The sequence below is a fragment of the Vombatus ursinus genome, unplaced genomic scaffold, assembly GCF_900497805.2.
Source record: "Vombatus ursinus unplaced genomic scaffold, bare-nosed wombat genome assembly UNPS02014900.1, whole genome shotgun sequence".
NCBI lineage: Eukaryota > Metazoa > Chordata > Mammalia > Diprotodontia > Vombatidae > Vombatus > Vombatus ursinus.
This window is the reverse complement of record NW_020954678.1, coordinates 1,183,547-1,197,731: the sequence shown is the minus strand read 5'-3', so window position 1 is coordinate 1,197,731 and position 14,185 is coordinate 1,183,547. Positions and strand designations below refer to the sequence as shown.

General features: G+C 41.8%; 1 protein-coding gene across 2 annotated transcripts in view; it reads right to left on the bottom strand.

Annotated features, from left to right (window-relative positions):
* Window positions 1-14,185, bottom strand: part of GLG1 (golgi glycoprotein 1) — a 152,978-nt gene that overhangs the window by 22,475 nt on the left and 116,318 nt on the right. For both annotated transcript variants that reach the window (XM_027843222.1, XM_027843223.1), the window contains exons 9-11: window positions 8,932-9,053; window positions 2,148-2,249; window positions 254-407 (exon numbers count right to left, since the gene is read on the bottom strand). In XM_027843222.1, the coding sequence (XP_027699023.1) occupies window positions 254-407; window positions 2,148-2,249; window positions 8,932-9,053 (378 nt within the window). The remainder of the gene's footprint in view (window positions 1-253; window positions 408-2,147; window positions 2,250-8,931; window positions 9,054-14,185) is intronic.

Here is a 14,185-nt window from a genome sequence, read left to right as displayed (position 1 = left end):
CAAGTGAAGAGACAGGTGTGAGGACTATTGTTAGAGATGGCATTGCACACTCCAAAACAGGACCTGCCAAGTTCTCATTCTGATCCAATCACGGAATAAAAGCATTTGTCAGAGGGAGGGAATTTTTTTGGCCAGATATACTGGCACTTTCTCCTAGCGCTAATGTTGTACTGGCTAAAATCTCAACAATATCGAGTCAACTGATCCAACCACTTCTAAAGCTGGGAAGAAAAAGAAACCACGGACTGCATACTCTCCTGCCTTGCTCCTCGGTTCGGTAAGCATGCCGATATAAACAGGAGAAAACAGCTCCGGGCGGCATGAGCTCACTGGTCTCATTCCAGCCGTGGGTATGACAAAGACGAGAGGCATCTCCTTGGCACTTGCGGTAAAGAACAGGGTCCAGTCTATAAAGAAAAGAGTAAAAACACAGCTACTTTAAACACCGTCTACAGGATTTGACGCGCTACTTCACTCAGTGATAAGCCCTGTGCCCTGTGGGGCAGGCACTGGAAGAAGATATCTGAAAGCACAAAAATACTCCATTCTTAGTAACTTTTAAGATGTTACCCACTTCAAATCCTGATTTTGCCCTGGGAGGAGAACACCAGGGTAGGTGGGCATCAACTCTCTATAACAGCAAAGAAAACTTGGACCTCACCTACAAGACAGCATCCACGGTAATACACAGTCCCTAGCAAACTCAGACTCCACACTGATCCCTCAGGGTCACAACTGAGCAGCCGAGATGTGTCTTTGACAACTCTGACGGACTTAGATGAAAAAATGCCATCCAGCCCCAGAGAAAGAACTTATCGTATCTGAACAGAGATCGAAGCATACTTAAAAGAACTTTTTCTTCATTTTTCTTGAACTATGTTTTCTTTTACAATATCACTAATATGGAAATGTTTTGCATGACTACACGTGTATAACCTATATCAAATTGCTTGCCTTCTTACTGAAGGAGGTGGGGAGGGAGGAAGTGAGAGAATCTGGAACTCAGAATTTTAAAAATAAATGCTAAGAATTATTTTTACATGTAATTAGGAAAAAATAATATACTAAATAAAAAGATATGTCTTTACGCACAACACCTTTTGACATACTAGACCCCATAAGGAAGGAACAAGTGTCTGACCCAGTCATGGCCTACTTATCATCTCATCCTCTTTGTAAATCTCTCTCCTTTCCCTCCATGCTAGGTAATGTCTTAATTGTTAAAAAGTAGTTCTATTTTTAGGGTACCAATTACACATATCAGTTCCAGTAAACATACCTACATTACATTTTGAATTTGGGAATGAAGGAAAAACTGGGAAGAGGGCTTATTGTTCACTTATTCAAGTCTTACATCTGTAAAAATCACAGGAAGTTTAATTCCGTCCTAACTATATAGTCAACATTTTTGGAATGATGATTGAAAGCAAGAAGAGACCAGAGAAAAATTTACCAAGTAGCTTCAGAAAACCATGATTTTTATGAATGTTCAGGAATGAAATGGGAAAGCTGGAGACAGGCTAAATGATGAACTTATGACTCACAAGAAGAAATTTTAGCAATAGCCCAAAAGTGTTTGGTTTAAACAGAAAGATCAACAGCATGAGAACAAGGAGAACTTTATCTGTTGGTCTGGGTGTAAGGAGTGAAACTGAATTGTTAAGACAGTCTTCAACGCAGGTACCTCTCTCCCAGCAATCAACTAAAAACCAAGTTCTTACTTTTTGGCAGTGAGAAATTCATAATAAAGGGAGGTTTCAATTACTTTGAATAAAGAAATAAAAACAAATTCCCATCTATTGTAATAATCAATAAAACAAAAAAAGCAAAACACTGCAATTTGCTTTCATAACTCAAAAATGTTATTTGTTTTCCTCACAGGCTCCAGGGTTTTTTTAATAGACAGACATCTGTGATGCCAGGATTCTGACCTTGTACTTACAAATCAGTGCTATCTGGTGACAGCATGGCAGTGGACTCTGCTTTCAAGAAGCTATACTGAAAGCAGTAAGGGTCAGGCCTCTCAGGATCAAGTATGCTAGCCATTCTAGGAAAAAGAAACTCCAACCCTGTCCTACTGACAATTCTAAGATTAGAAGATGAAGCGGACTTTGCCAAGAGTTTGGGCTAAGGCGTAAGACACTTACTTCCAGTCTCGGGAGATGAAATACTGAAGCTCAAGCAGCCTGTGTTCACAGTCTTCGACCATCTTCTCTGTGTAGAGATGTTCCATCAGGCAAGAGAGGATCCTGCCCACAGGGAGGGAGAAAGGGCACCAGCAGAGTCAGAACACACTCACAACACTTTTACAATGCAAACTCACCTCAAAGCACATACTATGTGCTGGCCCTATGCTAGGTCCTGGGGATTTTTTTTTTAAACTGGACCTATGATTTCACCAGGGCAGAGAAGTTTGGATGAGGAAACTCCTATCAATGCACATCTGGTTCTGCAACCTGGAGCCTTCTGAGAGGCTCATGTGGGCCAGTATGTGTCTGATCATGGGTCAATACAAGTCTTCCTTACTCCAAGTGGGGCTCTCTCCCGACTATGACATGCTGTCTCTTATACATAACAGAGAGGCAGAGCCCAAAAGCAGAAACTCCCCGTCTGCAAGAAAATCTTACATTTTACTGGGTGATATAACATGTATATAAATCAAAGATTCAGCACTCCCTTATCTTAGAGATGAGGAAACATGCATTTGGTGACTCATCTGTGGTCATCGAGGTAAGACATGACAGACGAGGGATTTGAATCCAGAAGTCCTCTGACTCCAAATCTTCCCACTGTACTGCTATGTGACTAACAACTGAAGGAATCAGAGAAGGCAAGAAGGGGTGGGGGCAGAGCAGCACAAAGAGAGACTTCTGGGAAAGAGAACATGTGAAGGGGAGAGCCATGGCAAAGGTAGGCTAAGCCAGACTGTGGGTCTTTAAATGCCAGTCAAAAGAATTTATGAGCTATCCTTGAGACAACAGGGAAACAGCGAAGGGTTTTGATCAGGGAAGTGACGTGCTCATACCTTTGTTTTAGGAAGATAACTTTGAGAGCCATGTGGAAAATGGATCAAAGATGGGAAAGTGGAAGTAGGGAGACCATTTAAGAGGCTAATACAGTAAGTAGTTCGGGCAGAAGGTGACAAGAACCCGAAACAGTGTTGGTTATTTGAGGGAAAAGGTGGCATGGAGGTGAATGGACAAAACTTGGCAATGGACTGGACAAAGGGTGTGATGAAGAGGAAAGGAATCAAGAGTGACTAGGGAAGCGGAAGGCTGGTGATACCCTCAAAAGAAATAGGGAAATTTGGAGAAGAGGTCCTATTGGATGTGTTGAGCATAAACTGGTGATGGGACATCTAGGTGAAGACAGAGAATGAGGGTTAAGGAGAGAGATTAAAGTCTGGATAGACAGACTTGAGAGTTAATAGCTTAGAGATGACTGAGTTCATGAAAGTAAATATCAACACCAAGGAAGTGTATGGAAGGGACCCAAGACAGTGTTCTGAGGGGCTACCTATGATTAGGGAATGAGAACAATGATAAAGCAAAGAAAAATAGCAATTAAGACAGGTAGGAGAAGTTTAGGAAGAATATGACAAAAATTAAAGACAGAGAATAGCTAGGAAGAAAAAAATGGATAATAGTGTCAAGGCTGCAAAAATTGAAGAAGAATCAAGGAATGAGAAAAGAACAAAGGATTTAATAGTAATAAAGTTGCTTGGAGAGAATAGTTTTTGGCATAGTGGTAGAGTGAGAATAAGTCAATAATGAGAAAAAGATAAACCATATATGACTTTCACTGTGAAAGGGAAGAAAGTTATACAATGGAAGCTGAAAGCAGGGTCAAATGAAGGTTTGAATGTGAAAAGCTCAGGCCTATTTGTAGAATGGCAGAATGAAGTCAGCAAAAAGAGAGTGAAGATGAGAGAAAATGATTAGAAGGGGTCAAGGAGGCAGGAGGGGATGAGAACAAGAGCAGAAGTGGAAAGTTGATCTTGGGAAGGGAAAGGGCTCCCTTTGCTTCAGAGACTGGATCAGAGGAAAAGATGAAAAAAGTTGTAGAAAGGTTCTGTGGTGCAGAGTAGGGAAAATGAGGGAATTCATGAACTACTCAGACTTTCCTGTAGCTTTGGAAACAACCACTTGGCTACTTTCCCAGGACAAGTACTTACATTTGAGAGAAGAATTCCTTTGCCTTTCTTTACTCTAGCTCCTTTCATTATGCCAGCAGGTGTACAATTAACTCCAATACTTAGTAGTTATAGTAAACTGAAGCTGTTTCCATCCTTATAAGGGCTTTTAATTTTATTTATGGATAAGAGTTCTGCCTTCTCAACTAGACTACAGATACTTTAAATATTGTGAACACTATAAATATTTCCCCCTCATCCTAATTCTGATAATTTCTACTCACTGGATGAAAGTACACAGTACATAATTGTCTATGACTGACTTCTTGGTTGGAAACCAAGTTAGAAATATGTATAATATATTCAACCAACAAAAGAGCTCAAGAAAACGCTGAGTCAGGGCATATGACACTATCCTATGAACCTTTTTTCTTCATTTTCTTGATTACTCAGTGGTGTAATTCAGGGCTATTTATGATTATTTAAAGAACCATAGGATTTAGGCCTGAACAGGTAAAGTATCTTGTCACACTTGTCCTAAGTGCAAAGTTGGTTTTACACTCGGTTGTCTAATTTCAGGTTCTGGTATCAGCCTGGAACCTCCAAAGGTGGAGCTGAGCTAAACACAGTGAACCCACACTTGAAATGGCTAGCCCCAGACATGCCAACCAGCCATCTTGGATGGTGATCTTCCCTCAAAATTCATCTCCCCTCCCCAAATATTCTTAACCTCCTGCTCTGGGCAGAACAGCCCAATCAGTTGTCCTATGACTCCGCTCACCATCCTATGTGTTACACTCTCCTATTGGAATGTAAGCTCCTTGATGGCAAGAACTATCTCACTTTGGTATTCAGGTCTCCAGCACTTAGCACAGTGCCTAAAAAAACCCAACATTTTTTCAATCTGCCATGGTGCTCCATGATAGTGATGGGCAACATCATAATAGTGATCACATATGACTGAGCTCTCCTATACACAGCAGGATAATAGATGAAGAGCCGGGAGGGGCAATCTCCTCATTTTACAGATGAGGAAAATGAAACTGAGAATTAAGTGACTTACCCACAGTCATAAAGGTAGTTAAGGAGAACAGCTGGGACTCAATCCCAGATTCCAAATTTAGCACCCTACATAAATTATACTACACCAAAGTATTCAGATCTCATTTCCAAAACTAATTTTAACAAATGTTGATGCACAATTCAGTTACATATTTCAAAATTTCCTCTTCCCCAAATCATTCAAGTGATTTAGAATTCCAGTTACTTAATCACTTTACAATCTTATGGCCCATTCCTCTATTCAACCTTAGCTATACAGTGAATCACAGAATTTGAGAGATGGAAGAGAACCCAGGGGAAATCGAGTTCAACCCATAAACAAAAAAAAATCTCTTTACTCTATCATACCTACAAAGTGGCCATCCAGCCTCTGCTTGAAGACCTCCAAAGAGGAAGAGTTCACCACTTTTCAAAGCCCATTCCACTCTGACACAGCTGTCATTATTAGGAAGCCTTTCCTGACATCAAGCCTATACTGGTCTGTTTGTGACATTCCCCCCCCCCTCCCCTTCAATCCTGGTTCTGCCTCTCACCCCCACTTCCGGGATAAATGAGACCCCCTCCCCCACAGGTGACAGACCTTTAAATACCTGAAGACAACTATCATATCCCCCCCCCCATGCCCCTACCTTTGGTCTTCTCTTCTTTAGGATAACCAGGCCCGGTTCCTTCAACTGACCCTAAGATGCCACGGGCTGAAGGCCCTTCACTGTCCTGGTTGCCTTCCTCAGGACCCTCTCTAGCTTATCAAGGCCCTTCTGAAAACCAGGTACCCAGAACTGGGCATGATGCTCTGAGAGAAGCCTGAGAAGACACAATTACCTTCTGACTCCTAAAAGCTGTTGCCCTTCTCAATGCAGTGCACAACCGCATTAGCTTTCTTAGCTGGTGTGTCACAGCCTAGATTCCATCTCCAACCACAAGCGTTCCACTTCCTTAATCAAAAATTCTGAAATGTCTGTAGGTGGCCATAATCTAAGATTCCATCTCCCCCAAAGTCTTCAACCCTTCTAATCTTCATCTTCCCTGTGACCTCTGTGATCTCTCTACTCTTCAGTGTTTTCTCAGACAATTAACTTTGCTCTGACATCCTGTCTTTGCCCAACCCTGATCTTAGAGTTAAGCAGTTGAAAGCTTCACTGTCCTCTGCTCTGGAATCCCTCCATCCCACAGCAGCGTTGTGGCCCACAGCATGACAAAAGTCAGGCCTAGATCATCCCCACCACCTGCCTCCTCCACTCCTCCTCCCATCCTGCCAGAGAGGGCTAGAGCAGGTCACTCAACCAAGCTGGCCAGCCCACTACAAGTGCAGCTCACTTAATCTCAATTGGCCTTCACTGCAGCAAGGAAGTCCTTTGATTTCTCCACTAGTTCATTCCCCAACCCAGCGGTATCAACCTCACTTAGAAATGGGGGCCACTAAACTGTACATAAGGACCCCTGTGGGCTACAGAGAGACTCAGGTTAAAAATGTATATTATCTATGTTTTACTGTATTCTTATTTACCCATTACATTTTAATATGGTGTGGGCTGTACTCAGGAGTAATGTGGACTATGTGTGTCTTATAAGCTGTGTGTCTGATACCTCTACCCTAATCCACTCTCTAGCAGGGATATTTTAAAACCTTCTCTTTTTTACTGAAACTGTCTATTGCCTCCTCCTCCTTCCTGCAACCTCCAACCGAGGACCTTGCCTCACTCTATACGGAGAAAACAGAGGCCAACAACTGAGAGTTCCTTTTTCTTCTCTTCTCTTTATCTCAAAATCCCCCAAGATCATCCCATACTCTCACCTGCTTTATGCCAATCTTTGAGAAGGAGGTGCCTGTTCTTGTCAAGGCCAATCCCACTACATGGGTCCACCTGGATTGGGTCTCTTTTCATTTTCTCCAGAAGACTTCCTATATTATCATCTCCTCTCTGCCTATCTTACTGGTTCCTTCCCTGCTGCTTAAATTATGCCAAGATAATCCCCCATCCTTTAAAAAGAGTCTTGCACTCAACTGTAACAAACCTTGAAGTTCTCATCTTGTATTTTTCCTCCTTTCTTAGTCAAACTCCTAAAAAAAAAAGCCATCTCTACTCGTTGCCTCCAAGTCCTGCCCTCTCATGTCAACACTGCAATCTGGTACAGATTTCTCCATGACACAAAAGCTCTCAGTGCCAGATCTGAGGGTTTTTTAAAATTCCTCTCTGTAACACTGAACACTACAGAACACTTTCTCCTCTCAGCTTTGAGGACACTACTTGGTCCAGGCTCTCCATGCCTTCTCAGTCTGCTCCATTGGTACATTACGGCCCCTAAGTGGGGGTGTATTATCCACAGGGTCTGTCTTCAGCACTCTTCACATTTTCTTCTACAGTCTCACCTCTATGCTGATATCTCTCAGATCTCTATATCTAGTTCTAGCTTTTCCTGGGCTCTAGTCATATCTTTCCCAATGGTCTAGTATTGATCGCAAAATGGAAAACTCAAAGATGTTTCAAATTCAACATGTCAAAAAAACAAAAAACAAAACTCATTATCTTTAATGCTGAAATGATGGCAGGAAACAAGATTGCAAAGGGGAACCTGTACAGCACATGCAAAGTGTCCCAAAGATCAAAGGAGCATATTTTACAATCTGTATCAAATATTAACCACATACCATAGCTTGGTAACATGGCTGGTATCAGAGGAAGACAGCTAGCCTCTGCTATCAGGCCATTCTGGTCCTATGACATGTAAATCTGACAAATTCCATCCAGACCTCTAGAGTAAGACCAGCAGATCACCATAAAGTGCTGATAATTTTGAGATGATGTAGACATACTAACTTTTAAAGTTTCACTGACAACTTTGAGATGACTTAGTTATATTAATGAACTAGCCCCAAGGTAGTACAGATAAGAGTTAGTCTGTCCCCTCAAAAAACCTATAAAATGAGACCTTGAACTCCTCCTCTCCCTGCCCCTGCGCTCCTCACTGGGTCCAAGCTGCTGAGGGCTCTCAAGGCTCACAAATGTGAGTAATGCTCCCTGCCTCTCCCTCTCTCCACCGTTTACCTCACCCTGCCGGTCTCCCTTAAACAGCCCATCTCTCTGAAAGCCACTTCAAGCTCTAAATCTGATCTTTTCTCACTACTAATATGGTTACCACTTAATTCTGTTCTTGCTTATCACCTCTCAATTAGATTACTGAAAAAGCCTCCCAACTGGTTTCTCTGTTTCAAATCTTGCCCACCCTCCAACTCAAGAGAGTTAACAAAGGGACCCATTACTCCTTTGATGAATAACCTACAGTGGCTCCCTATTGCCTCTTTGATCAAAGATTCCTTTTAAAGAGTTTAAAGCTTTTAAATTCCTTCACAACGTGGCCTTAATGTAACTTTTGGGTCTCCACCTGCATTAATATCCTTACTATAATTTACCCTCTGGCTAAACTGACCTTCTTACTCTCTTATGGAAGGGATTTCTTGCTCTTCTTCTCCTCACAAAATTCCCTACTTCCTTCAAACACCACTTGCTACAGTAAGCCTTGAGTGACTCCTCCAAGCTGCTGCTGGTCTCCCTTGTCTAGACAGTCTTGTAGCTATTCGATACATCCTTCTATATGGGCAGGTTGTCTCACGAGAATTTCCGTTTCATGAGAGTAGGGCCTGTCTCATTTCCTTTGATGTTCATGTATAGGAGGCACTTGATAGATGACTGACTGCTAAATGTAACATGACTGTACATGGTGAAGAAGGCACCTACATTGGGTCTCCAGATCGTATGTGCTTGCAGGCCGTCTGTATTACAGATTCACAAGCTTCATTCAAAGCTCGGTCAATGCGGTAATCTGCACCAGGGTCAGTTTCTTGAATCAGTGTTTGAAGCTAGATGAGAGTAATTTGAGAAAATAAAAAAAGTTACTGAGTAAGTAGAGCAGATTGATGCCAAATACAATGACTAACATTCGCTTATGCAATTTCAACGTCACTTTAAAAAAAAACTGTGATTGATCTTTTGTTTTTATGTGACCTTCATTTCCCAATATAACTCTTCCCCTCCCAAAGAACCATCTCTTCGGGTAAGGAATAAACAGAGACAAAAACCAGTCCAGCAAAGTTAACAAACGCCTCTACAAAGTCCAACACCCTATGTTGTAGTCTATGCTCTGCCTGCAAGGGAGGATGGGCCCTCTTAGCTCAGTCGCTCATCGGTGTGCCAGAAGTTCTAGCGCGTGCAGTTCTACGGTTGTGGCCTCCCTGACTGTACATCAGTTCATGTGCCTTTTTCCAGGCCTCTCTGGACTCTTCATAGTCACTTCCACTACATTCCTATGCCGAGTTTTGTTTGGACAGTCCTCCATCCACGCATGAGGCAGCTACTGTTTCCAATTCTTTGCAACTTTAATTTGTCAAAATGATAACAACAACATGTCCCTATTTTTACCAACTTCTAGGTGCTACCAAACATCATCTCTCTGGTGTCTAACTGCAGTTTTTTGGATCTGGTGACGATCCCTGGCCTAGACAGACTAAGTCACACCCGAACCACATTTCCAGCGTCCACTGGACAAGGCTGTAGAAGAAGGAACAAGAAGCCATTTATAGGAAGTTGATGGGTAAGGAAGTCAATAATCAATACACATTTATTAAGAAGTATGTGCCAAACCTTGCGCTACACACTGGAGATACAAAAAAAAAAAAAAAAAAAAGGAGGCAAAAGACGGTCCTGAACTTCAAGGAGCTCACAATTTAATGGAGGAAACCATAAGAAAACAAATATGCACAAAGTAAACAGGAAATAATTAACAGAGGGAAGGCATTAAAATTAAGAGGGCAAGTTGGGAAAGGCTTCTTATAGAAGACAGTATTTTAGATGGAACTTGAATGAAGTCAGGAAATGAGAGAGAGCATTCCAGGCATGAGGCTCAGCCAGAGAAATGGGAGAGATCCGAGGTATCAAGCAACTGGACATCACTGTGGATGAATGGCAGTGTTTGGTTTTAAAAAGCAAAGGGAGGGGGCAGCTAGATGGCGCAGTGGATAGAGCACTGGCCCTGGATTCAGGAGGACCTGAGTTCAAATCCAGCCTCAGACACATAACACTTACTAGCTGTGTGACCCTGGGAAAGTCACTCAACCCCACTGCCTAGCCAAAAAAAAAAAAAAAGAAGAAAAGAAAAAAAAAAGCAAAGGGAGAAGTGGAAAGTCACTGGGTAATGATCAGATGAGGGAATTTTAGAACAATTCATTAGGTAATAAGTTGAATTTGGAGAGAAGAAATTGGGGATAAATTGAAGAAAATGTGAACAATCTCTAGGCCCAGACACTGGTTTAGACTGTACTTCCTGTTTGAAGACCAGGATCAAAGAAGACTGGGGAGAACTTGTACAATATCCAAGAAGGAAAAGGTCAGGTAAGAAATGGAATGTGGAGAAAATGTGTAATTGGTATGGGCGGGATAAATGGGTGAAACGGATCAAGAGCTTCATTAAGCTGAAGGGAACAAGGAATGACCCATGCAGAGGTGTCAAGTTATTAAGAGGTGAAGACTGGCCGTAAAAGTTGTAACCAGATACTTAAGGCTTCATGAGGTGTGTGAAGTACAAACAATTAAAAAATAAGCCTGAAAATCTCACCAGACATAGAGAGAAGAAATTGTAGGATGACCTGCATTGCTGTATGTAACATTTTATTTTTCTGCGCTTCTGGATTTTAAGTGTAGCTTGATTGCCCCACTAGAGAAAGGGAAGAACCTGGAAGAATGCCACTCCACACTTACAGTTATAGAGAAGCAAGGTTTCAACTTTAAAAAAAGGGATCTGTTTGGCTAACATGACAAAACAAGAAAAGGATAAATGCTGGAGAAGACGTAAGAAAACTGGAACACTAACACGTCTTGGTGGAGTTGTGAAATAATTCAACCATTCTGGAGAGCAATTTGGAACTAGGCCCAAAGGGCTATAAAAATGTGCATAGCCTTTGACCCAGCAATAGCACTTCTAGGGCTGCATCCCAAAGACAGCACACAAATGGGAAAAGGACACACATGTACAAAAATATTTATAGCAGCTCTTTTTGTGGTGGCAAAGAACTGGAAATTGAGGGGATGCCCATCAACTGAGGAATGGCTGAACAGGCTGTGTGTGGTGTATGAATGTAATGGAATCCTATTGTGCTATAAGAAATGATGAGCAGGCAGACTTCAGAAAAACCTGGAAAGACTTGTATGAGATGCTGAGTTAAGTGAGCAGAACCAGGAGAACACCGTACACAGTAACAGACACATTATGTGATAACTGACTTTGATAACTCATCTCTTCTTAGCAACGTAAGGATCCAAGATAACTCCAAAGGACTCATGATGGAAAATGCTATCCACATCCACAAAAAGAACTATGGAGTCTGAAGGTAGATCAAAGTATATTATTTGCTCTCTCTTTTTTTTTCTTCTTTCTCATGGTTTCTCCCACTGGTTCTAATCCTTCTTTATAACACGACTAATGTGAAAATAGGTTCAATATGAAGGTAGAGCCTATATCAAACTGCATACCGTTTTGGGATGGTGGGAGGGGAGAAATGGGGAGAAAATTTGGAACTGAAAATCTTGTGGACGTGACTGTTGAAAATTAAAAATAAATTAAAAAAAAAAAAGAAAAAAAAGGATCTGTGGTTGAAAAGCTGAGACTTTGAACCTTATATCAAGATGTCCAAGAATAGAAAAGTATTACACAGAAGAAAAAGAGAAGGAAAAGGTCAGCTCTATGATTAAACCCAAACTTCAGGCTCTTCCCGATGAGCAGGGGACCGAATGAACTGAGGAACAAGCTGCTTGTCTTTCAAAGAAAGGCACACCAGAGCCCCAGATGTGATAAGGGAAGGTCAAAGCAAGAATCCAAGAGTAGTGACAGGCACTGGTGACTCCTTTCTCCTGGGCACTGAAGGAGCCATTTGCTGACCTTATGACAACATGAAAGAGGCCCCTGGCTTAATGAGACACATACTCACAACAAAACAGAGACCCTACTGAGACTTAACAAAACATGACACCGACTCATCTCTGGTGACTCACTCACATAAGCACAGAAGAAACCTAAAAAGTGTTGCCAGTGGTTGTGAAGCCCTGGGCAAGAGACGGAAGACCATGGTTGAGGCAGGTTGTATTTTCTTCTTTGCTTTAATTTGGGAAGTGAAGAGCTGGCTAGGAAGAAGGCATCTGAGAATGGCACTTCTAGATAAGTCTTTAAGTACAACAGGGATATTAGCTACTTGGACAGAGAAGGAATACACCTATGGAACAATGTTGCTTACTCACAGCCTCCAAACTAGATATCATAGAGACGGCTACAAGGAAGGAGGAGGAAGAGTTGAGGTACCCCGAACTTCACAGGAAGGGAAAAAGTACTAAAATTCATGGTTTCAAATGTCTGAATAGAAATGACTAACGTTAAGACAAAAAGCAGGAGGAACTAGACGTTCTAATGACCTCCCAGTTACAAATGAGGCTCGGTACAATGAAAGCCATGGCTTTGGGCAGAAAGACCGTATTCTGAAGAAACAGGCTAAATGAGTGGATGTGGGTTGGAGGAGCACTGCACATTAAGAAGGCATCCTCATGGAGAAGTCCAGGGAGCAGAAGGAGGAAGCAAGTAAGGGAAACACAGAAATGATTTGGTCATTAGAGTTTATTACTGACCATGTGGACAAAAAGGAAAGAGAGGAGGCAGTTTGGGAAACAAATCACAAGTCTGGCACAGAGGAATGACTGTAACAGTGAAGGGGGGACTTCGATTATACAGATATTTACTAGAGCTTTTTCTCTGCCAAAAACAGAGTAGCTAATAACTTCGTGATTTGCTTTATTGATCATCATTCAGAAAGTGAAGGACTATCAAGAAGAAATTCTATTTTGGATCTGATTCTTACTAACAAGGAGGAATTGGCTGCTGGGTTGGAAATGATAGGAACCTTAGAGGTGTGGGGATGCACTGACCACTTCATCTTAAAGTCTGTGACAGAGGAGGGGAAATCTGGATACAGACCAACCTGCTAGCACTAGATTTTGTAAGCAAAACAATGCAAACCAAAAACCAGATTTCAAAGGTTCAGGTAGGAAGAATTCTATGGATTAAAATGATTCAGGGGAAGTCAGCCCAGCGGAGATGGGAGAAGCTTAAAAATAAAATTCTCAAGACACAAAGGGAAACAATTCCAATGAGGAGAAAAAATAAAATTTGCCTGAAGAGAAGAATGTGGGTAACAAAGGGAACTCACAAGCCCAACTTAGATTTCAAAAAAGAAACGTACACAAGACAGAAGCAAGGCCAGGTAACGGAAAATGAATATAAGATTGGAATAGTCTTGTAAAAATAACTTACCTGAACTTGTCTCTCAATGATTAAAAAAACACCTTTTCAGACACATTCTCCCCATTCCAGGGATTCAGAACTCCAGGCTGTCATTATTTTAACACCATTCTCTTCCTTGCCTAATCCTTTATGCCCAATGCCCTCGACCAAACCCCACCAGTGGCCCATCCCTTCCAATGTGTTCTCTGGAGTGCCTTACACAAAGACAACAAAACTAGATTTCATCTTAAACCTTTTCCTCTAGCTCCCTCCATTTTCTTGCAGTCATTGAAACTAGCTAGCTCTCTCATGATAACACAGCTTCCCTGGCCACCATTTCCAGTCTTGGAAATTTTTGCTAAGCCCCCAGATTCGATGGTAGTAGTTGGGGAAATGGAATACTGATCGCTCCAAACTGCTACTTTCAAGCTCTCCCTCTACCATCATCACTAAGTAACCTCTTCTCCTTTGAAGTTCACTGAAAACTGATCTATTGGGGCAGCTAGATGATGCAGTGGATGGAGCATCGGCCCTGGAGTCCGGAGGACCTGAGTTCAAATTCGGTCTCAGACACATAACACTAGCTGTGCGACTTTGGGCAAGTCACTTAACTCCACTGCCTAGCCAAAAAATAAACAAACAAAGGAACAAACAGAAATAAAACAAAACAGA